This window comes from Capronia epimyces (assembly GCF_000585565.1).
Source record: "Capronia epimyces CBS 606.96 chromosome Unknown aczIQ-supercont1.11, whole genome shotgun sequence".
NCBI classification, from domain to species: domain Eukaryota; kingdom Fungi; phylum Ascomycota; class Eurotiomycetes; order Chaetothyriales; family Herpotrichiellaceae; genus Capronia; species Capronia epimyces.
In genome coordinates, this window is record NW_006912914.1 from 421,191 (window position 1) to 444,271 (window position 23,081).

Here is a 23,081-nt window from a genome sequence, read left to right on the forward strand (position 1 = left end):
CGATCAGTACGTTCTCCTGTTGGCATTGTCGCGGTACATTGGATATCTTGACCCTCCACGGCCGGAGATGAGCAAACGAAGCCCTGTTTCCCGGGTATATTTTTGACGAAGAAGGTAAATTGTAATGTTTCGTACAACACTTGGTCTGAAACACTGACATCTCACGACAATAGGCAATTGGATATCAAAACCACCCAATTCCTGAAACCTCCTCGGCGGAATTTGGCACCTCGATTCCTCCTGGAGAGGAACGAGAAATGTTTCTGAAGTGTGTACGAAAAATATTGACTTGGGGGTCTGGAGGCCGAGAGCAGCATCCTCAGAGATTATCCAAGATGAATGAATGGCTTAAGAGGCCTGTCGACGACATAATGTGACCATGATACGTTGTGTTTAGTTGGGGCCCAGATCAGAAACCAGGTGCTAGAATCTTCAACCTCCGATGGGCTGCAGCCACAGGATCATTGGCACCTGGTTCTTGTTCCTTGTCTCAACGGAGTAGACCTGGGCCTGATGACGGTCTGAATATGCTGGGTTGGGTTCTCCGAGTACGGCCCATGGAGGCCGAGGCCTGCTGACATAAGCGACCTTCAACACGGGGAAGTGGACGAGTCGGACCGGGCCCACAGAGACCGGGGGGGGTGGCCACCAGCCGATTGGCGGGAAGCCGGCCCCTCCTCTACGGCTACGACGGGGGGCGGCCGTTCTACTCTGTACAACAGGTTTGTATGACCTGAAGCTGCTCTACAGGCCTTGATCAACTCCCTGCTCACGAGCCATACGATACGTCGACATCTCTGTTCAGGACACTCTACTATGGCAGCCAGGGCACCGTTGTTTGTGGCTCCTCTGCCTCGGGATGAACATGGCAATTCAAAGATTCGAAAAGTCCTCATTGCCAATCGAGGCGAGATCGCCTGTCGGGTTGTGGCAACGTGCCGGAGGCTCAACATTGCGTCTGTTGCGTTGTATGCCGAAGAGTGAGTGCAGACCATCTGAGATTTTGTAACAGGCGTGAGCCCGGGCTAAGCGCCACACCAGGGATTCTCTCTCACAGCACGTGCAGCTGGCCGACGAAGCAGTCTGCGTTGGGAGCATCCAGGCCGAAAGCGGCAATCCTTTCTTGAATATCAAACTTCTAGTGGATGTGGCGCTTTCTGTTCGCGCCGATGCAGTGCATCCCGGGTACGGGTATCTCAGTGAGAATGCTGGGTTTGCCGACGCCGTACGGAATGCCGGGTTGATCTTCATCGGCCCCAGTGCCCAGGCGATGTCGACACTTGGGGACAAACGAAGCTCGAAGGACTATCTCCGTCAGCATGAGCCCAGCGTCCCCTTAATCCCTGGGTTTACCGGCTCAAGTCAGAACATCGCGGACCTAGAGGCCGCCGCCGAGGAGATCGGGTTTCCGGTCATGCTGAAAGCGTCGGCCGGCGGAGGAGGCCGTGGAATGCGAATCGTGCACGAGCGGTCCAAGCTGAGAGACGAACTGCAGAGTGCCCGGTCGGAAGCCGAGAGGTCCTTCGGCTCCAGCGACTGCATTCTAGAGAAGTACATCGAGGCCGGAAAGCACATCGAAGTGCAGATTATGGGGGACTCGTACGGCAACGTGGTATCCCTCTGGGAGCGTGAGTGCTCCGTGCAACGGCGCCATCAGAAGATTATCGAAGAGACGCCCTCTCCGTTCCTGAATGCCGAAACACGTGCGTCCCTCTGCGAGACTGCCGTCAAGATCGGCCGACTGCTCGGGTATGAAGGCGCCGGGACGGTCGAGTTCGTGGTCGATGTGAAAGACAGTCGGTTCTACTTCTTGGAAGTCAATACGAGGCTGCAGGTGGAGCATCCCATCACGGAGGAGGTGACAGGTCTGGACGCCGTGGCCCTGCAACTCTACGCTGCCGGCGGAGGAAATTTCACAGACCTTTCGCCGCTGAAAGCAATCCCGCAGAACGGCCACGCCATTGAGTGTCGCCTCTGTGCCGAGGACCCGCAGCGGAACTTTATGCCTGAGCACGGCACGGTTCGTCTTTGGAGGCCGTACGTCACCAGCCCATTCGAAGCCAGAGATGTCAGGTATGAGTCGGCCATGCGTTCAGGGGCAGAGGTCTCCATTTTCTTCGATTCCATGATCGCAAAGATCATCGTCTGGGCACCGACACGATCCGAGGCCATCGAGAAGATGGCGCGCGTCATGGCCAACACGGCTTGCGTGGGCGTCAAAACCAACCAGCTCTTTCTCCAAAGCTGTCTATTGCACCCTGAGTTCCGCAACCCAGCCTACACCACGTCTTTTATCCCCAACAATCTCACCGAACTATTGAAGAATCCTTACTCTATCGGCTCCTTTGACGAGACCTCGATCCTCTCTCTGGTCGCGGCCTCGTTTCTACGAGAAGAATTTGATCCGGCCAAGCCGGAGAATACGCCGAAACCATTCAAGCATGTGCGCAAGGCGTTCAAGAACCAGCGGTATGACCCCGTCAACGTGAGTGCGAGGATAGTGCGGCAGATGGAATCTCATGGTGGCCACGCACCAGTCTTGCTTGTTTGGAAGTCCTCGGCCGAGCCACGGAGTGGCAGCAGTCAGATCGCCCTAATTCCGCTGGACGACAAGGACGAGTCGGACGAGAAAGAGAAAGACAACAAGGAAAAGGACAAAGCCAAACCAAAGTCGGCAGCGTGGGAGGTCTCGGCCCGGTACAACAGCATCAGCAACAAACTGAGGACTGGAGCAGTGTCGGGAACGTCGACGCATGAGATTGAATGGAAACGCCGACAGGCCGAGGCTGAGACTGAACCAGCGAGTGCGTGGGTGACGACCTCGGTCAATCTGAGCGTGGATGGCCACCCGATATCTGGCTATATTGTTACCGATGCACCGTCTACACAGTTCCGGTCAGCCGGTTCCGGCACCGCACAGGATATCTCCTGCCACATTCCTGGGCTGGGGACCTGGTACCGCTTCCGATGCTATGACATCCTGAGCTTCTGCGAGAGCCTGAGAGACGACGTCGCGGTGGCCGACTCGACGCAATCGACGGCCGTGAAGGCTCCGATGCCGTGCAAGGTCCTTTCCGTTCTGAAAAAGCCCGGCGACGACGTGACGGCCGGGGAGATCGTCATGGTGGTGGAGAGCATGAAGATGGAAATGAACATTTCCATGTCGATGGGGGGCAAGTTCCAATGCAACGTGGCGAAAGGCGCCTCGGTGGATGAAGGCAAGGTTCTATGTTGGGTCGAGTAAAATGGGATGGATGGGACAGAGAGAATCTGGATCCGAAGCGGTGTGTTTTCACTAATCCATACCTACCATATATATATAGCATACCAGATCTAAGAATGAGTGAATGGCCTTTGGGGCCAGGACATGGCATTGCATACAGATACAGGTTCAGATTTGTACATCAGGCAGAGAGAATATGAACCACGGATAGGATTGGATCTGTTAGAACTCCAGGCGTATGTTTCATGTATATTGTACATCTCTCAAGATGTGTGTAACAGTACCAGCTTCGGTATCACCGTCACATCCGTGCCAGGGCGCGGTGAGCGGGGGCGCCTTCAATGGGGGCGTTCTGGACGATTTCCAAGCACATGGCCAGCACGTCGCGGGTGTCGCGCGGGTCGATGACGCCGTCGTCCAGCAGGACGGAGGAGGTGCGGTAACACTCGCTGTCTGTCTGCACGCCGTCGCGGAAGCGGGCGACGCGGGCGTCAAGATCCTCGGCGCGCAGCTGGACGCCCTTGGCCTTTGCGCTGTTGGACTCGACGGTGCGCATGACGCCGGCCAGCTGGTCGGGCCCCATAACGCTGCAGCGGCCGATGGGCCAGGTGAAGAGGAAGCGAGGCCTATAGGCGCGGCCGCACATGGCGTAGTTGCCGGCGCCGTAGGAGGCGCCCAGAATGATCGAGATGTGCGGGACGGTGGAACAACTGACGGCCGACACGAACTGCGCGCCCCTCTTGATGATGCCCGAATGCTCGGCCTTGGACCCGACCATGAAGCCGGTCACGTTGTGCAGGAAGACGATCGGCGTCTTCTGCTGGTTGCACAGCCGGATGAACTGCGCGCCTTTGGCGGCCTCGTCGGCGTGGATCACCGGCGTCTGGTTCGCTATGATCGCCGTCGGGATGCCCTGGATCCGCGTGAAGCCTGTGACCAGGTTGCGGCCGTACTCGGGCTTGAAGAACAGGATGCGCGAGTCGTCCACAATCCGCAGCAGAGCCTCCTTCATGTCGAATGGCTTGCGGATGTCCGGGTTCACCAGTGACAGTATTTCCTCGGGCGAGTATCGTGGCTCGAGGGGAGGAGATAACCGTCGGGTCGGCAGTGCGAGGGCGGCGGCGGCGTCATCGGCGGCGAGAGTGAGCACCCAGTCCCTGGCCTTGCGGATCGCGTCGAACCTGTGTGGGAAGATGGACTGGGTCAGCACTGGGACCACGGTCTAAGATGGCCCAAGGAAAGAAACGCAGTCAAAGATAACAAGACAAGGCCTTACTCGTCGGTGGCAATTTGGTCCGCCAGTCCAGTGACAGACCCGTGGATGGAAGCGCCGCCCAGGGCCTCGGCGTCGATGACTTCTCCCGTGGCCATCTTCACCAGCGGCGGGCCGCCCAGGAAGACCTGGGCCTGGTCCTTGACGAAGATGGTGTAGTCCGACAGCGCAGGGTCATATGCGCCTCCTGCGGTCGACGAGCCGAACACGATCGAGCACGTCGGTTTGCCATGCGCGCTGCGGAGGGCCAGGTCGCGGAAGAGCTGGCCGCCCTTGTGGAAGACTCGGAACTGCTGCGGGAGGAAGACGCCGGCCTGTAGTTGAGAGAGCAGTCAGAGTCAGGTCAGCACCGCAGTCGGGGTGAAAGGCTTCAGGCTTCTTTTCGGGAGCTGAGGCTGGCCTCGCCGGGCGTCGCTGGGCCTAAGCCTACAGCCCCAGCCCCAGACCTGGAAATCTTGCTTACCGATTGTATTAGAGCAATGATGGGCAGGTTGTTCTCGTTGGCAATTTCCGTGACGCGGTTCTGCTTCAACACTGTCTCCGTGAGCATTACATTGCATTGCACTCCATTCCATCCCTGAGACAGGGCTCGTACCTGTGTGCTCGTTCCATGCTCCTCCGCTCTGAGACGGAATATGGGATCGGATAAGACATAATCTGCCGCTGGGAAGCGAGGTCGCCTCAATCAGCATGAAACCCAGACAGTTCGAGCGGCGCCGCACTCACCAGACACTCCCGATTCCAGCTACAAGACTGGCACATGGGCTCGAATCTTTCAGTCCGAACCCGGCGAAGGAACACAGCTCCAAAAAGGGCGAGTCCGGGTCTAGCAGCAGGCTGACCCTGTCGCGCGCTGTGCAAGTCGGTTAGATTTCCGCCTACTGCCTACAGTACTCTGGCCGCACAGGCAACTGAGTTAACGTGGACAGGACCGGACAGTACCTAGCAGTTGACCTCGCGCTTGATGCCGCCGGAGAGAGATGTCGGTCCCTTCGGACGTCGTATCTTTCAGAAACCCTTCATATTTGTCCAGCACTGGCGCCCAGGCTTCGCGGTTCGACTTGCTCTGGGCGTCGGTGGTGATCGACTTCGATTCTATGGCCGGAAGGGCGTCGATGCTCGCCATTGCTGCCTCGTTTCGGGTCCGAATAGATCCAATCCACCACGACGAGTCGAGAAGAGAAGAGAGGTCTAGGACACAAGGCACTGTTTGCGAACTACGGGACGAGATGGCCGAGACACCAACATCACTGCAGGTACACTGGGTACAGTACTATACAAGCCCGTGGCTGGCGCTGACCCCAGGCGGGGCCCTGGTCCCGTACCGTCCCCAGATAGCAGATGCTACGTCCTGACCGCGGTCCACCAACCGGGCCGTAGCCGAAAGGGCCAACATCAACTTTTGGGCCCCGGGCCTCCGTGATCCTGCCAGCAAGCACACAACAAAAGGGAATCCTGCCGCCGGCTACTGGTGCTGGTCAGGGATGGTGGTTGATTGTACGTTGTTGTCTCCCCCGGTATTGGTGTGGCTCACTCAAAGATGGCTATCAGAGCAAAGCAGCCTGGATCCGACGCTGCAACTGGAACACCCGTGAAGAACCACTTGCACGGCTCAAGTGAACAGGGTCCCAGCAAAGGACCGGCATCCTTGTCAATCATCCACGGGCCGAAAACACCTGCGCTCTGGACGCAAAGGCTGGGCGACCTGATCGACGAGCGTGCCCGACAAAATGGGGACCGCGTGGCCGCGGTGTTTCCATGGCAGAAACACCGCCTGTCGTTCGAGCATCTGGCCGACCGCAGCAGGCTGCTGGCCAAGGCGATGCTCGAGGCCGGGCTGAAGCACGGCGACACGGTCGGCATCATGGCCGGCAACTGCTATCAGTACCTCGAGGTCTTTTCCGGCGCTGCCAGGATCGGATGCCCGTTCGCCGTCTTCAACAACACCTATACCCCCAACGAGCTCTGCCAGACCCTGTCCGTCAGCTGTAAGTGCAGTCCTGCTTTGTATACCCTCCACTATACAATGAATTTGCCGATGGCGGAAAAGCGAGAACGGTACTGAGCACAACGACTTGATTCTGACTCTGATTCCAGCTTGCAAGCTCCTCTTCATCGCCCCGAGTATTGGCAAAAAGTCTCTTTCGCCTCACATCCAGGCTGTGTGTGGGAAGTCAGAAGCAGTGTCAGAACTGCAGAGGGTCGTTCTTCTCTCCACCACCAAGCCAACCGCCTTTTCCTCTCCCGTGCGCGAGACGCTACTGTACAATGTGTTTGCCGACAATGGCCACTCCATCTTCATGAACAATGCCACCTTGCGAAGGGCCGAGCGCCAAGTCAAAAACACGGATGTGCTCAATCTACAGTTCACTTCAGGTACTGTGAAGCTTTCGATTGATTCCTCGAGGAAGCGTCTTTTTGGGTTGCAGCAAGTGTTGACGGCAGCCAGGAACTACCGGAGCCCCTAAAGCTGCAATGCTGACGCACTTGTAAGTTTTGCACCTCTTGATTTGGGCTTCATTGCCTCGTGGACAGCAGAAACTCACTCACACGGACGCGCACACTAGCAACCTCATCAACGACGGCCGGTTTTTCGGTGACGGACTGAACCTGACGGCCCGGGATGTGGTGTGTTCTCCGCCACCCCTGTTCCATTGTTTCGGGCTTGTGATGGGGTTCTTGGGATCATTAACCCACTCGAGCACTGTCGTCATGCCGTGCGATCAATTCGACCCGGATCTGGTGCTCGACGCCATCGTGCAACAGAAATGTACGGTCCTTCTGGGAGTGCCGACCATGTTCATCGCCGAAATGGAAGCCAATCGACGAAAAGGGAAAGGCTACAAGATTGACACCCTGCGGCTGGGGCTCGCCTCGGGCTCCCCGGTCCCCGTGCCGCTGATGAAGGAGCTGCGGCAAGAACTGGGCGTGCAGAAGACACTGATTGCCTACGGCATGACCGAGACCAGCCCGGTCACGTTCATGACGCCGATCGACGACCCGGACGAACGCCGTGCCACCACGGTCGGTAAGGTCTTCCCTCATACCTCGGCCAAGATCATCGACCGCAATGGCGAGATCGTGCCGCGCGGCGTGCCAGGCGAGCTGTGTACCAGCGGTTTCGCCCTACAGAAGGGATACTGGAAGAACCAGGAGAAGACTGCGGAGGCGATGAAGGTCGACCGAGACGGCGTGCGATGGATGCATACGGGCGACGAATGTGTCATTACCGAGGATGATTATTGCATCGTTACGGGGAGGATCAAGGATCTCATCATCAGAGGTATGTTGACCATTCGATCACTGTCTATGATTTTGTGTTACCAGGTTTCTTCTTCTTTTCTATCCACGTTATTTGATATCCGAGATTGAGGCTACTGTACGTCATGGGCACGCGAACGCTCTGCTATAGTGGTTGGGGTTGGCGAACCATTTGCTCTATGGCGGATACCACGACTGATCTCATTTGTATTCGTCGTCGTTCGTTTATCGCAAACCAAAGCTGACGTTGTCTCGGCGTCACCACAACAGGCGGCGAGAACATTGCTCCCGTGGAAATCGAGGATCGGCTACTCGAGCACGACGCCATCGCCGAGGCCAGCGTCGTCGGGCTCAAAGACCCCAAGTACGGCGAAGTGGTCGGCTGCTTTCTGCGACACGCGGGCGACACTGATGCCAGGCCCAGGCCCAGGCCCGAACCTGCAGAGATCCATCAGTGGTGCAGACAGCAGCTGGGGTCACACAAGGCCCCGGCGCATGTGTTTTGGATCGGCGATTCGGGCGTGGGTGATGATTTCCCTAAGACGGGCAGCGGGAAACATCAGAAGCATGTTTTGCGCGCGCTGGGCAACCAGTTGGTCGAGGCCAAGTCCAAGTCCAAGACTGGGCTGGAGGCGAAGGTGAAGGCGAAATTATAGACTGCATGGTACCTACTGTAAGTATGTTCCCTGGGTAGAGGGCAGAGACTACTACTATACTTATCATCGTGTATACAGACAGTGTCTAGCCTACTACTATACTTACTATCATCGTGTATACAGACAATATCTAGTGTCTACTAGAGGTAAGGTGGCCAAGATGCCGAGGCATTCTAGGTTACAGACAGTTAAGACGATTCGATACCCATACACGTGCAGAAGACGCCTCAAAGAACAATACTCGTACAGAAGACGTCTTCAAGAACAACAAGAGACTTTCAAGGCCAAGATCTGTATGTATAGTATATACAGTATATTTATACAATGTACAGATATACTATTGAGTATACTGGATAGGTAGCTATACGTTCTACCATGACTTGCACCCATGAATTACTATTCTTTCCCTCCCATACGTCGACTAATACCAGTATTTCTGTGTTTCTTAAGTAACACCAGGATTTCTGTGTTGTGTTTCTTATAGGTACCAGGTAGGTGTTACCTGTGTTACCAGTACTTCTGTGTTGTGTTACCAGCTCATCGGCTTCGGCATCAGGCGCCATGAGTGAACCGAAGACCGAGATGCCGCGGCCTGGCCTCCTGGGCTCCTGGCCCCTTTATTGGCACCGCGGCCAAAGCCTCGCTTACGTCATGCGGAGACCGGTCCGTTTTCCGGGCCCGCTTGGCGCGGGAGCGGGGGTGGTGGGGGTGAATCTTGCGCCAGGTTCTTTTTTGTCGGGCACGGCATGGCACCGCACGGCCGACAGGAGTTAGAGATAGACAGAGATAGACAGAGACAGAGACAGAGACAGAGACAGAGAAACAAACAGGCCGGCAAGAGACGGAGAAAGAGAAACCAACAGGCCGGCAACAAACCCGCGGGGAAGGCTTGGGCTTACACTGCGCTGTAGCAGGCACACGGCCACACCCACGCCTACGCCCACGCAGCCTAGACCAAGGCAGAAGCAGAGGCCGGATCATCCGCCTTAACTAGGTACATGTAGCCCACACTGCACGCACTGCATTGCACTGCATGGCCCCAAGCCGCCGCTAGAGGGGAGGGAACACGACACAGGGTACGGATACACATACACCTACCTAACCTATGCGTACAGTACTTCGACCTGCATACTACCATCTACACATGAACGGATAGTGAGTTTACTTTAGGTACTCATCGTCTACTCTTACGACTACTATTGCTGTGATTACTATTACCATTACCAGTGTCCTGTGGTGTGGTGTGCACTCTTTCTTGCAATCAGTGTCCTGTTCTGTGGTGTGGTGCACTCTTTCTTTGCAATCAGTGTCCTGTGGTGTGGTGCACTCTTTCTTGCAATTAGTTGGTTGTTCGTTGCAGGCGACACTGGCACCGGCACCGGCACTGGCACTACAGTCCACATTGGAGCACTTGTACGGATACTTTGTGGTACAGTACCTCACTCAGAACTCCAGCATCTCGGATATTTAGGGTATTACCCTCAGAACTCCAGCATCTCGGATATTTAGGGCACCACCCTCAGAACTACAGCATCTCGGATATTTAGGGTACCTCCCTCAGAACTCGCAAACATCTCGTCCGTTGGTGGAAAACAGAGCAAGGGCATCGGCATCGGCAGGGTATGGACCTGAACATGGAAATGGTTATGGAAATGGTTATGGAAATGGAAATGGAAATGAAGATGGAGCAATAAGTCCGCGATAGTCGCATCGTTGCAATGTAAGTTGGAACACGAATCCCAACCCAACTCCAACATTACATATATCAGAGTGAGTTGGATCGAGTTCTACACAGGGCTACTTGTTCATGTTGTTGACGCTGACGGATGACGGGATGACAGAATTGCAATATTCCATCCCAAAGAGTGAGATCACGACGACGAGAAAGCGTTACTGGAAAGTGAGCTCATTACGACGACAGAGAAGCGTTACTGGAAACCGAGCTCGCCACGACGACACAAAGAGTTCGATTTCTTGCTGGAATTGAACGACAAAAGAGAAAGCGCAAGCGCAAGAAAAAGGAAACAATCCATCCCATTAGACGACTGAGATTGACGGCAGACAACACACCTTACTAGGACGACCGGCAACATAACCTCAACTTGCATCGAGATCCTACGAAGGGATAAGTTGACGACGCAATTTCAATAGCATACAACGAAAGCCGAGCAAGCGTCGCAAAGTTCAATACAACGAAAGGAGAGTAACACCAATCTCAATCTCAATCTCAATCTCAATACAACAGAAGAAACAAAGAAGATCAAACGACACACCTCCCTATTCTCTGGAACACCATCGATCGACATGTCTCCCCTCAACAGTACAACCCCAACCGCCAACGCCACCACCAACACCACCTACACCAACACCAACACCAACGCCGTGCGCATCGTGGAAGTCGGTCCTCGCGATGGTCTACAAAACTTTCCGCGCACCGTGCCCACGGCGGTCAAGATCGAATTGATCCGACGGCTCTATGCGGCGAATGTGCGCACCATCGAACTCACCTCGGTCGTGTCCCCGAAAGCAATCCCCCAATTGGCGGATTGTCGACAAGTGCTGGCCGATCCCAAGGTTGGCAGGTTCTTGGAAGACCGCTCGCTGCGACTTCCCGTGCTGGTGCCGAACCTCCGAGGGCTCAACATCGCCGTCGAACACAGGGTCAAGGAAGTGGCCGTCTTTGTCAGCGCGAGCGAAGGCTTCAGCAGAGCCAACACGAACTGCACCGTCGAGGAAGGCCTGCAGCGAGCTGAAGCGGTGGCCCGCCAGGCTCTGACCCAGGGGCTTCAGGTACGAGGGTATGTTACGCGCTCGGAGCAGGCTCGTGAACCCAGTTTGGACTGGCCACACTCCTATCAAACTTAGTAGCCAGTATCAGTATTTGGAAGTCGAGAGGCTGACAGTGACATTGCCACACATAGATACGTTTCGTCCATTTTCGCCTGTCCGTACGACGGGCCCACGCCGCCAGACGCCGTGCTGCACTGCGTCAAACGCCTCCTCGACGCCGGCTGCTATGAGGTCAGCCTTGGCGATACTCTGGGAGTGGGAGTCGCAGCCAAGACTAGAGCCCTCGTCAGATATCTGCTCGCAGCAGGTATCCCGGCGAGCTCGCTGGCGGGACACTTCCACGACACCTACGGCCAGGCAGTGGCCAATGTGTGGGCCGCGTACGAGTGCGGACTGAGGGTCTTTGACAGCAGCATCGCCGGCCTGGGCGGATGCCCCTACGCCCCAGGGGCAAAGGGCAACGTGGCCACCGAAGATCTCGTGTACCTGTTCCATCAGGCCGGAGTCACAACAGGGGTGAACTTGGACGCGCTGGTCGAGACGGGTGTCTGGGTGTCGAACACCCTGTCGAGAGAGAACGAGAGCCGGGCTGGGAAGGCTCTGGCAGTGAAGGCGGGACTCAAAGCACAGACACCCACCTTGCAAAAAGGCACAGGCACAGGCACAAGCAAAGCCTCGCATGCTCTGACTTGGGAGAAGGTCGGGCCGAACGAGGCAAACGACGAACTCTTGGTGCAGAAGTCCGGGGTCAATGTCAAGATCACACTCAATCGTCCGAAGAATGGCAATGCCTTGACCACCACCATGATTGAAAGGTTGACCAAGTTCTTTGAGGACGCAGCCACCAGCCACCCCTCCGTTTCACGCATTATCATAGCTGCCAATGGCAGATTCTTTTGTACCGGCATGGACCTCAGCGCAAATGGCACACGGGTCTCCAAAGGCGGCTCGTCAACCGAGATCCAGTACCAGATCCTGACACGGCTGTTCGACGCCATCGCCCGGGCCCCTCAGGTGACGATTGCCTGTGTACAAGGCCCGGCGTTCGGCGGCGGCGTGGGTCTTGCGTTCGCCTGCGACGTGCGGATTGCGGTGCGGTCGGCATGGGTCAAGTTGAGTGAAGTACGTCTGGGCCTGTGTCCAGCCACCATCTCGAAATATGTCATCCGGGAATGGGGGTTCGCTTTCGCCCGTGAGGCCATGCTGTCGGGCCGTCAGGTCGCAGCAGGAGAACTCGCGCAGCTCGGGGTGGTCGCCAAGCTGGCTGACGATCTGGCCGGCCTTTCCAAGGTCCTCGACCAGTATCTGACCGAGCTGAGGGGATCTGCCCCCAAGGCCAGCACCATGTGTAAGGACCTGGTGCAGCTGGCTTGGGTCCATGCTGGAGAAGCGGTGCAGTTGGAAGGGATTAAGAAGAACTTCGACCAGATGATGAGCCCGGACGCCGAGGCCGCATTTGGAGTGAGCCAGTTGCAGAAGGGAGTGAAGACTGTGGACTGGGATGCGAGATTAACAGGCACAGCTGCGAAGGCGAAACTGTAGCCATCGTGGTCCAAGCATCGAAGCAACTCCAGCTCGAGATGAGATCTACTGTCCGTACTACAGTATTGCGCAGTCTAGAGCTCGAAGGATGAGGCTAGGTTATGACATAGGTCGACAGTCTAGCAGGGAATAGCCTCTGGAGGTGGCCTTGGGCGCCTTACGACGTGATTCGGCAATCTCCAGGCTCCAGGCCCTAGGCACTGACAGGCGTGCTCTAGTCTAGTATCACTACCTCGGTGCCTAGGTACCCAGAACCTTAGGTAGTCCCTACTAGTATGTACAGTGACAGGTACAGCAGTAATTGGCAACTAATAATTGGCGGTTGCATTGTCGTTCCGGGCCCAGGGACGCCGAGAGACTGCCTGGCCACCCCGCGTGGGCGAGAGCTGACCTATAGTTCTACTACTAATTAATTACTACCTAGGTAGTAACCTGACCTGAGATGGTCATGTGACGGGCTCCCAACCTGCCTGCGCCTGCGCCTGCGCCTGTGCCTGCGGCCTTACCCCGCCCAACTGCAAACTGAACAGGTCCCCGGTGCCGGGGTCAACAAGTTTGCCGGGGTTCCGCTGCAGATGCTCGTCGGTCTTCTCAGCATCGCCTCTCTGTCTCTTCGTTCTAGTCCGTCGCTTTTCGCTTTTCGCTCTTCGGCCTTGTTCTTCGTTCTTTGGCCTCAACCAGACACAACACTGTCTTGGTAAAATAAAGCTTTGCCTCTTTCTTGCGTTAGTGCCAACATGGCCATGGCTGAAAGCCGCGAGGCCAAGCGAGTGAGACAAGCTTGTCAGAACTGCCGGTATGTGACATGAGGTGTCGATCTTTTCGTCTCCTAATAACCAGCTCTTGTCCAGGCGCAAGAAGACACGATGCTCTGGCGAGAAGCCAGTGTGCTCTTTCTGTGCTCGACTGAAGCAGGATTGCCTCTGGGATGAAGTCTCCACGGCCGCGTTATACACAAGTGTATGGGTTTGGTCTACCGTTTGTAGCTGCATTCCGAATGTCTGACCCACGGCAGAACGTCAATCTCGCCGCAAGAGTCGCGCTGCTCGAGTCAAAACTGAGCCTGCTCAACAGTGATGGCAATGAGTGAGTCTCATATTGTTGGATCAACCGCTCCGAAGTACTTACACGGCCGGGCAGCGGGCTCCCTCCACTCATTGGTGATGGCTACGCACCATCCAAAAAGCGGCGGACGTCAGCACAGGAGGGTTCCGTCTCTCCAGAAGAGAATTCAGACAACAGCCAACGCTCACAAAGTCGGACGCCCGAGGCTGCTGCGAGGTACCTGGCATTCGAAAAGCCTGTCTCTTGTCGTTCTTGCCTAACCGTTGAATGTAGGAAGTTTATTCAGTTGCCTCCAGAACCGGTCCTCCATGCAATCCTACACACTTTTTTTGCCCGCTGTCACAAGCAGCCGTACGCCTATTTCCGCCCGGAGTATTTCTACTGGAAACTGGACAGCGGTGAAATACCAGAGTACCTCCTGTTGGCCATGACTGCCTTGGCCGCGCGCTTCTCAACAGATCCCTTCTTCGAGGGTCGGCCAGGAGAAGTCGTGGACAGGTATACACGCACCGCGTGGAGTGAAATCTTTGAAAAGTCCTTCTCCGAAGACTATGTGCTAGACATTCACGCGGTGCAAGCCACTCACATGCTAGCGATCGTAGACTTTACCGGTACGGCTGCCCGTGGTCCGATGGTGTCCGGCCCTTGCTGACATGCAATTCTCCCACAGCTGGTCGGGCCAAGCTCGGATGGCAGAAGGTTGGTCTAGCCGTGCGTTTCGCACAGAGTCTGGAACTGGGCTCAGGAATACCCACTCACTTTACGCCTGAGCAACAGGAGGAGCAGCGGCTGACCTTCTGGTCCATGTACCTCCTGGACCGCCTCGTGTCATGCGGCACCAGTCGCCCGCCAACCATCTCTGACATTGACTGTGCAATTCCTCTCGCGTCCGACATCACGCCACCCAACGAAACCGAGTCTTCAACCGTGCCGGACTTGAGGGCGTTGTTCGAAATTTCTGGGTGTGGCGCCAACCAAAGTATGGATCTCTTCGCTCAGACTATCCTCATGGCTTCCGTTTTGGGTCGAATCGAGCGACATTCGTTACAGCATCAAAGCTCCAAAGATCGATTTCCTCCCTGGGATTCTCGCAGTGATTTTGCCGCCATATACAGCATGCTGCTCAACTTTGAAGCACAGTCTGAAATCACCACGGTATCCTTGTCCAGCACCATTGGCCGCCACATTGGCCCAGATGGGCTGCATGATCATGCAGCTGCGGGCCACCTCGCTTTCTCAACCATACTGTATCACATGAACCAGTGCCTGCTACATCACCCGTTTCTACTTCGCAAACGGCTAGACTCTTGCCCGGGGAAACACTCTCCAAGCTTCTTGCGGGAAGCCCGACGCCGAAGCCTGGAGCATGCCTACCAGCTGACCGGCGCACTTCGCGCCGTCCAGAACCAGGGGTTCAACCTGAGTAGCTTCTATGCTTACGCTATGATAGTGGCCGGGTCGATACACAGGCTTTTCATGCACCATGATGACGAATGGACTCGAAGGACGGCACGGCAGCTGTTCGACTATTCGCTCGGATTCCTGGATAGTGGAAATGGCGTCTGGGAGCATTATGCCCGTATAGTATGTTTATGCGCCCCTCTTGTTGGCCGCCTCTGATCTGGCTTCGGTGTCCACAACCAGCTTTGTGCCCCCATCCCCCGCCTGTGTACTGTCAACTGACCATTTCGCCTAGGCCACCGCGCTCAGAAGCTTTCGGCCGAATCCTTCATCGGCACGGGCTCTGGTAACCACGCCGCCCAATGAGCAACACTCACATGATCCAGATCTAGATGTCATCTGGAATCTGCTTGATTATGGGTGGCTTTCAGATGCTGCAAGGCCGGTGGCAGGGAACGATGCGCCACCGCTTCGACGGCCAACTGTCACAGGCGAGGAGGTCCCAAAGTTGCACCAGACGCCAGCGACGGCCCCTACCAGCGACACGGCGTATTCGGCATTTGAGGATTTTGACCTGAACAAGCCCTTCTCCATTCACGATGAAGTGGCTATGGATTTCATGACCTATCCAGACGGGACTGTTGATTCATGGCCGGATGTCCTTCACCAAGGCGACGTCTTTTTATCGACCGACTTTGGAATTTCCTCGCCATGGAACCCTCGTGCTGCCGGATAAGCGGATAGGGCAGGTTCATGTATACGTTCTGTTGACCACCGTCCGTACCCCGTCCTGCCTCAGGAGGGCTCGATCAGGAGCAGCCATCGGAGAAGCCCCGACAATAAGCGAGGCGGCGACGGGTAAAGCTCGGATTAACAGCCTATCCCCGCATATCCAACGCGACGCAAGCCAATGGCACTTCTGGTCCCTTCGGGGAAAGAAGCCGCCACTGTAAAGATCACGCCGGGGACTTACTGGAATCGTGCTCCATGTCCTGGCTGACTGTCTGTGGGCTCGGGGTTTCCCCGACCCCCCTCCTCGCCACCACTCCGGAAATCTGTCCAAGGCATGTCATCCCACTCTCCCCCAGGAGAAAGGCTTCTACTGTATAAGCACGCGAAGACAATTCTTCAGCGAAGTGGGTTCGGCATACCTCTACTCCAGCGCCACTCCGCTCATCTCCTGACTTTGCCTCCTGCTTATCGGGGTACCTTGACCGACTTGCACAATGGCACGTTCCCCAGACCCAATCAGGGGGCAATGTGGATATGTCGTGGGCTGGGGTTGCAGCATGGAATAATAGTAACTCTGTCAATCACTCTGTCAATCACTCCAGTTCCAAGTCTAGATATATAATCGAGCACGAACCCTCGATTTCTCTGGATTCTCAGCCGTCGCAGCAGCACGATCCTAACGACCGGCCCGACATTCAGTCGACCGAAGTTTTGCCTGCCGACCTTCTGTGATTATTTCGCCCACCAGACTCTTGTTGCCTCCCAAGTACCGCCCACTTCCTTTCGGCTGCCACAACGAGGTGTCCTCGTCTCGAGCACTCAACATGGCCGACGTCAAAGACATCCCAGACAATGTGTCCACCATTTCAATGAAACAGGATGTTGAAAATGCCGAGTATGTCGCAGGCAGAGCCAGACCAGAGGCCCCCGCCTATATCCAGTCGCTCAGCCCAGAGGAACGCGTGACTGCCGAGAAGGCTCTGGTGCGCAAGATCGACTTTCGTCTGATCCCTACGATCATCATCATCTACATTGTTAGTTTTGGTCACCCTCAAAAAGAACCATGGCTAACATGCGGGATGCCAGTTGAACTACCTCGACCGAAACAACATTGCCGCCGCACGACTGGCCGGCCTCGAAGATGACCTCAAGCTCCACGGAACACAATACCAAACTGCCGTGTCGATCCTATTCGTGGGCTATTTACTGATGCAAGTCCCGTCGAATCTGTTCCTCAACAAGTTCGGGAAGCCGTCCGTCTACCTCTCCACGGCAATGGTCATCTGGGGCATTATCTCCACCGCCACGGCCGCTGTCCAATCTTTTGGAGGCTTGATCGCCGTTCGTTTCTTCCTGGGGTTTATCGAGGCCGCCTACTTCCCTGGATGCCTATACTATCTCTCCAGCTGGTAAGTGGCCGGTACCTTCCTGCTGCCCCCCCCTGGACTGACCGAGGCGGATCAGGTATACGCGGAAAGAGCTCGGCTTTCGTACTGCCATGCTTTACTCCGGCTCCTTACTTTCTGGCGCCTTCTCTGGCCTCATCGCGGCGGGTATCACCGATGGGCTAGACGGTGTCCACGGCCTCAGAGCCTGGAGATGGCTGTTCATCGTCGAAGGCTCCATCACCATCGGTGTCGCCGCGGCGGCCTACTTTGTGCTGCCCAACTTCCCGCGCACCACGCCATGGTTGAGCGAGAACGAAAAGATTTTGGCTGCCTGGAGACTAGAGGAAGACATCGGCGAGGATGATTGGATTGACAGCGAACATCAATCATTCCTGCACGGAGCCAAATTGGCGGCGAAGGATATCAAGATGTGGATTCTGGTGAGTGCTAAAACCTTCGCTCTGTCATTTTCTGCCTCACTGACCACCTACTCTTTCGTAATTCTAGATGGTCATCCTCTTCTGCATCGTCTTCTCCGCCAGCGTGACCAATTTCTTCCCCACGGTGGTCGAGACACTAGGCTACTCCAAGATCAACTCGTTGCTCCTCACCTGCCCCCCCTACGTGCTGTGCGTCATCACCGCTTTCATCAACGCCTGGCACGCCGACCGTACCGGTGAACGTTACTGGCACATCACCGCCCCTCTATACTTTGGTGTCTTCGCCTTCATCCTGGCCGCCGCAACCACCTCCACCGCACCACGCTACGTCGCTATGATGTTGATGGTCCCCGGCGTCTACACCGGCTACGTCGTCTGTCTGGGCTGGATTTCCAACACCTTGCCTAGGCCTGCGTCGAAGCGCGCCGCCTCTATTGCCGCCATCAACGCTGTCTCCAATACCAGTTCCATCTTTGCCAGCTACATGTTCCCCAAGTCTGCAGGGCCGCGGTACGTTCTGGCTATGTCGCTGTGCTCCGCGACGGCTGCGATTGCGGTCATTTTTGCTACGATCTTGAGGTTCATGCTCGTCCGCCTGAACAAAAAGCTCGACCGTGGCGAGTTCGTCGAAGGCGCCATCAACAATGACCCTTCTGCAGCTGAAGCCGGTGGCACCAAATTGCCCAGTGTGCTGACTGCTGGAGAGGCTGTGCCCGCAGAGGCGGCCAAGAAAGGTTTCAGGTTTTTGATTTAGACGGGAAGACTCCCTTGAAGAGGCTTGCCAATGATAGATCGATAATTATTAGCATAAAGATCGGCCTGTCCATGTCTGGACAGATGGCATGTTTCACTTGATGCGAGGGAGACAGACCTAGTAGGCTGTACCAAGGCCTCTGTTTGCTACTGCATCACACAACCCAGCCCCCATTTCAACATTTGTGGTATATTTTGCCCTGGGACAAAGGTGACTGAACAAAGCCAACAGCCATGTTTAGGCATAACCACCAAAGCTCTCTATATTTAGACTAGCGGGCTGGATAATAGAAACCATCCAATCGTCCAATCAAAGCAAGCCAAATAAGTGCCTAGCGCTATTTAGGGTGGATTGGTGTCAAAATCTAGCCCTGTAGTCTCCGCTGTCTTTTCCAAATCCGGAGAAGGTTTCAAGAGTTTCCCAACTATGTCTAATATTGAGTCTGGACGACAAAGAAGTCGACAAAGAAGTCGACAAAGAACTCGCGGTCGCGGTGAACACATTTGTTTTAAAGTGCGGCAGGCTGCACACCATGTCTCGTCCAACACACTCTGCACCTTCAATCTGCATACTACAAGACCCCCTTCACTTCTCACCATGCCGGCCGAAATTCTATGCCCGCAACCCCGGCGCCCACTCAAACGAAAATTCATTGACAACGACAACGACAACGACGGCTGGCCGTCGATCAAATCAAAGCGCACCCTCCTCGATTTCTTTCCTGATTTCTCTGCTCCCTCCGACTCTGAACCACTTTTACGCTGTCGCTCTGACAGCTTCTTGTTGCAGACAATGTCACCCCGTTTGAATCCCCCCCGAAAATGCCGTGCACCGCCTCGTCACCAAGATGAGCTCCCAGCTCACCTTCACAGCATACCCACCGATGTCAACAACCCTTCCCAGCTTTGCACCTCTCCAGCCACCCCGCCATCGACCTACATTGGAGAATCGCCGCCTGATCTACTCTTGGAAGGCAGTTCCCCTCTCGCCAGTAGGGAAGCAACCCCTACAGATAGCAGAAGATCATCCCCTCGCGTCAGAGATCCTTGTTATCGCAGTACACTACGCCGCAACAACATCGAGATAGGCCCTGTCAAAGTGCCTTTGTCTATCCGAGAGTATGGCCGGCAAATCATCGAGCGACCCAGGGATTCCCCCACTCTTCCGGAATTTCAAGTCGAATCTATGGTGTCAACATTGCGGTTACTGAGAGATGCGGATGAAGGGATCATCAACAATGGATGCACCATACTTCAGCTCTTCCCTAATACCTTCCTCGATTACCAGGGCAAGGTCAACGCAGGCAGCAATATCCCTCTCTCTCTCTCCACACTTCCACGAGTTTCTCTGGTTCCTCCGCCTTCGAATCCGAGGCCTGATTATCACTACTGCTTAGATCCCGACAGCTTTTCAGCGGAGGAACTGGAAAAACAGGCCCTCGCAGACCTCCAGCCATATGCGCAACCGAGTACTGCTGGTTTCTGGCCGTTCCTCGTAATGGAGTGCAAATCGCAGTCTCGCGGCGGGAACTTTTATGTGGCATCCAGTCAGAATGCTGTGGCAGGAGCAATATGTGTGAACTCGATGGAGAAATTACTAACCACTGCTCAGACCGTGCACACTGAGATCGATTCCGTCTGCTTCTCTTGCAATATAGATGCCGAGCGCGCCGAAGTCCATATCCATTACTTCCAGAACGGACGCTTCATCAGCGCAGAACTTGAGGACTTTAACTTCAAGGCGGCAACAGATGTCGTCCACTTCCGAAACTGTGTCAGAAACATGGTTGAGTTCGGCTTCAAAGATCGCCTTCCCCAAATTCAAGCTCTCTTGGCCAAGATCCCTCTCCCTCCAGTCTGAGCATGACAATCCTGTGACTTGGGCAGGTGACGGACAAAATTCCAACCAAGATTTCAACGAACATCAAAATATGATTTTTGATGGCATCCGGGAACTTCTCCGCCCAAATTTGATCTGATTCCAGGATTCAGCGCAGGTAGCATCCCCTGGAAAAGTTGCCAAGTGGACCGACCAGGCTTTCACATCACGTCATGAAGAAAGAGTGAGAGCGAGCAGAGTTCATGTATATCGACAGGAAATCTGGAAATGTGATTGTTTCTTTCGCGAGTTGTATTACTTCAGGTTATGTATGGGGTCCATGCCTTGATTCCAAGGTTTAAACAAGAATTTGAAATGCACGGAAAAAAGGGAAAGGGAAAGGGTGAAGGGGGATTAGCATGGCGATGGTGATGGTGTTGGTGATGGTGTTGGTGATGGTGTTGGTGATGGTGTTGGTGATGGTGTTGGTGATGGTGTTGGTGTTGGTATTTGCATTCTCAGGTGCTGGAAACCGGTTGTTTGGAAAGTCACTCGAGGCTGTGGACTTGAAATTGTACTGATATCTGACCTCGACGCCTAGATTGATTCTTCTTTTATCCATAGCAGATGCAGGTGCAGGTGCAGGTGCTTTGCTGGCGAAGCCCCAAACTACTCTCATGCTGTGCATGTTGGTGGTACTTTAGCTACGTGTTGAGTTCTGCCCCTTCTTTTCCGTCCCCTTGGCTGCCTTGACCATGACCATGACTATACTATGACCATGACCGCCCCTCCCTTGCCTTTCCCATTCCATTTCCTTATCCGTTGACCATACCATGACTATGACCCTGACCATGACCACTCCTTTTCCTGTCCTTGTCGACCCCTGGTCCTGGTCCCGGTCCTGGTTTCCTCCTTTCCTCGTTCCTCGCGTCACTGTTCACTTGCCTCGCCTTGTCTCGGGCATCTTGACTTCAATACTCCAAACAGTGCAATTGGTACTTAAAAACGGAAGAACGGCAAACACACATAAACACCAACATGAACACCAACACAACACAACACAAACACAAGCATCAATATAAACATAAACATAAACATAAACATAAGTATCCAACACCAACACAATATGAACACAATACAAGCACAAATACAAACACCAACACCAGCATAAACACAAACACAACATCAATATAAGTATAAACACAGATATAAACACAAGCATCAACACCAACACAACACCAACACAACACCAATACAACACAACACCAACACAGCACAACACCAGCACAGCACAACACCAACACAGCACAACACCAACACAGCACAACACCAACACAGCACAACACCAACACAGCACAACACCAACACCAACACCAACACAAACATAAACAGAAGTATAAGCACAAGTATAAACATAGACAGAAACACAAGTACAGACATAAACACCAGCCACCGAGGCAATTTAGCTTAGCTAGCAGTATAATATCATATGTAAATTACAGCATCAACCCCCAATCCCAATCTTGCACCCCCGTCCCGGTCCCAGTCCCAGTCCCCGTCCCGATCCCGATATCCGTACCGTCCATGTTGAACGGTGTTGCGGCAGTGCCGCCATCCTCCACGTTTACGCCACCACTGACGAACTGTGTGTCTGGGTCCATGCGTATCCCCGCCATGGCCACGGCCGCGTTGCTAAGCCGGTCGCAGTAGACGTCGTAGTTGTCGATCGCGGTGTCGACCTCGGTCATCCACGGATCCAGCATGCCGGCATCTGCATCTGCGGCCGTGGCTGCGTCTGCTCCCACTCCCGCTCCTGCTCCTGCTCCTGCTCCTGCTCCCGCTCCCACTCCCGCTGTGTTTCCTGGATTGGGCGCCGAGTAGGAAAATGACGGGTTCGCGAACCCCGCCATGGGAAACATGGTTGACCACTCATCTGTTGATGTTGACGACGTCGCTCCTGCTAGCTCTGGCTGCAGAGGCGGTTGGACCAGAAGGTCGATTTGTTGTTGCGACCCAGATAGTGCTTGTGCTTGTGCTTGTGCTTGTGCTTGTGCTTGTGCTTGTGCTTGTGCTGATGCTGGTCCTTGTGCTGATGCTGATGCTGATGCTGGTCCTTGTGCTGATGCTTGTCCTTGTGCTTGGAAGTGCGTAGGTGTCGGTGTCGCTGACGATCCGTACGGGTATAGACTGTCCCCGCACAGCCGGTAGATGATGTCGCGGCACTTCGGGGCGCTGGGGTTCAAGTTGGTCATTGCGTTGATTATGTCCAGTGCCGTCGAGATTTGTGCACGCCACGACCCGGCGTCCATGTGGGCTGGGTTGCGGCGCAAACAGTGGATGGGGATCAAGGCGGCTTGGAGAAGGAAGTATCTATCGCGAACATGGTCAGTGTGATGCCATCGACATAGCCTGAACCGGATGGAACTCGACGCAGATTTCGAATTAGATACGCAACATAACTGAACCAAATGGAACTCGGCGCAGACTTCGAATTAGATACACAACATAGCTGAACCAAACGAAACCCGACGCAGACTTCGAATTAGATACACAACATTGAGTGTATGCCAAACAACGTCTCAACAACATTAAGTGCATGCAAAACAACGTCTCAACAACAATGGAACCATGGCGTAGACGACGATCATCATCATGACATGCGTCAATCAAATGGACTGCTCATCATGGTCTTGGCGAGCATCTGCTGTAGACAGTGGTAGAATGCTGGGGGTACTGGG

General features: G+C 54.9%; 8 protein-coding genes across 8 annotated transcripts; 6 read left to right on the forward strand and 2 right to left on the reverse strand.

The window, feature by feature from the left end:
* Nucleotides 1-816: 816 nt before the first annotated feature.
* A1O3_10200 (uncharacterized protein) lies at nt 817-3,244 on the forward strand (the record flags this gene model as incomplete). The annotated part of the gene is made up of 2 exons (XM_007740290.1): nt 817-980; nt 1,042-3,244. 2 exons carry the CDS (start codon nt 817-819, stop codon nt 3,242-3,244), a joined length of 2,367 nt encoding a protein of 788 aa, XP_007738480.1.
* A 280-nt stretch (nt 3,245-3,524) lies between these two features.
* On the reverse strand, nt 3,525-5,622 carry A1O3_10201 (uncharacterized protein; the record flags this gene model as incomplete). Its single annotated transcript, XM_007740291.1, has 6 exons — nt 3,525-4,404; nt 4,500-4,810; nt 4,960-5,030; nt 5,092-5,159; nt 5,223-5,349; nt 5,439-5,622. The coding sequence occupies 6 exons, from the start codon at nt 5,620-5,622 to the stop codon at nt 3,525-3,527; spliced, it is 1,641 nt and encodes a 546-aa protein (XP_007738481.1).
* A 414-nt stretch (nt 5,623-6,036) lies between these two features.
* On the forward strand, nt 6,037-8,413 carry A1O3_10202 (uncharacterized protein; the record flags this gene model as incomplete). Its single annotated transcript, XM_007740292.1, has 5 exons — nt 6,037-6,484; nt 6,594-6,872; nt 6,946-6,985; nt 7,064-7,779; nt 8,028-8,413. 5 exons carry the CDS (start codon nt 6,037-6,039, stop codon nt 8,411-8,413), a joined length of 1,869 nt encoding a protein of 622 aa, XP_007738482.1.
* A 2,304-nt stretch (nt 8,414-10,717) lies between these two features.
* On the forward strand, nt 10,718-12,745 carry A1O3_10203 (hydroxymethylglutaryl-CoA lyase; the record flags this gene model as incomplete). Its single annotated transcript, XM_007740293.1, has 2 exons — nt 10,718-11,211; nt 11,335-12,745. 2 exons carry the CDS (start codon nt 10,718-10,720, stop codon nt 12,743-12,745), a joined length of 1,905 nt encoding a protein of 634 aa, XP_007738483.1.
* A 743-nt stretch (nt 12,746-13,488) lies between these two features.
* Nucleotides 13,489-15,947, forward strand: A1O3_10204 (uncharacterized protein; the record flags this gene model as incomplete). The annotated part of the gene is made up of 7 exons (XM_007740294.1): nt 13,489-13,541; nt 13,597-13,705; nt 13,761-13,831; nt 13,886-14,026; nt 14,084-14,421; nt 14,481-15,394; nt 15,507-15,947. The coding sequence occupies 7 exons, from the start codon at nt 13,489-13,491 to the stop codon at nt 15,945-15,947; spliced, it is 2,067 nt and encodes a 688-aa protein (XP_007738484.1).
* An 820-nt stretch (nt 15,948-16,767) lies between these two features.
* A1O3_10205 (uncharacterized protein) lies at nt 16,768-18,525 on the forward strand (the record flags this gene model as incomplete). The annotated part of the gene is made up of 4 exons (XM_007740295.1): nt 16,768-16,977; nt 17,030-17,352; nt 17,408-17,771; nt 17,839-18,525. The coding sequence occupies 4 exons, from the start codon at nt 16,768-16,770 to the stop codon at nt 18,523-18,525; spliced, it is 1,584 nt and encodes a 527-aa protein (XP_007738485.1).
* A 597-nt stretch (nt 18,526-19,122) lies between these two features.
* A1O3_10206 (uncharacterized protein) lies at nt 19,123-20,385 on the forward strand (the record flags this gene model as incomplete). Its single annotated transcript, XM_007740296.1, has 1 exon — nt 19,123-20,385. The coding sequence occupies one exon, from the start codon at nt 19,123-19,125 to the stop codon at nt 20,383-20,385; it is 1,263 nt and encodes a 420-aa protein (XP_007738486.1).
* A 1,454-nt stretch (nt 20,386-21,839) lies between these two features.
* On the reverse strand, nt 21,840-22,652 carry A1O3_10207 (uncharacterized protein; the record flags this gene model as incomplete). Its single annotated transcript, XM_007740297.1, has 1 exon — nt 21,840-22,652. One exon carries the CDS (start codon nt 22,650-22,652, stop codon nt 21,840-21,842), a length of 813 nt encoding a protein of 270 aa, XP_007738487.1.
* Nucleotides 22,653-23,081: the final 429 nt, after the last annotated feature.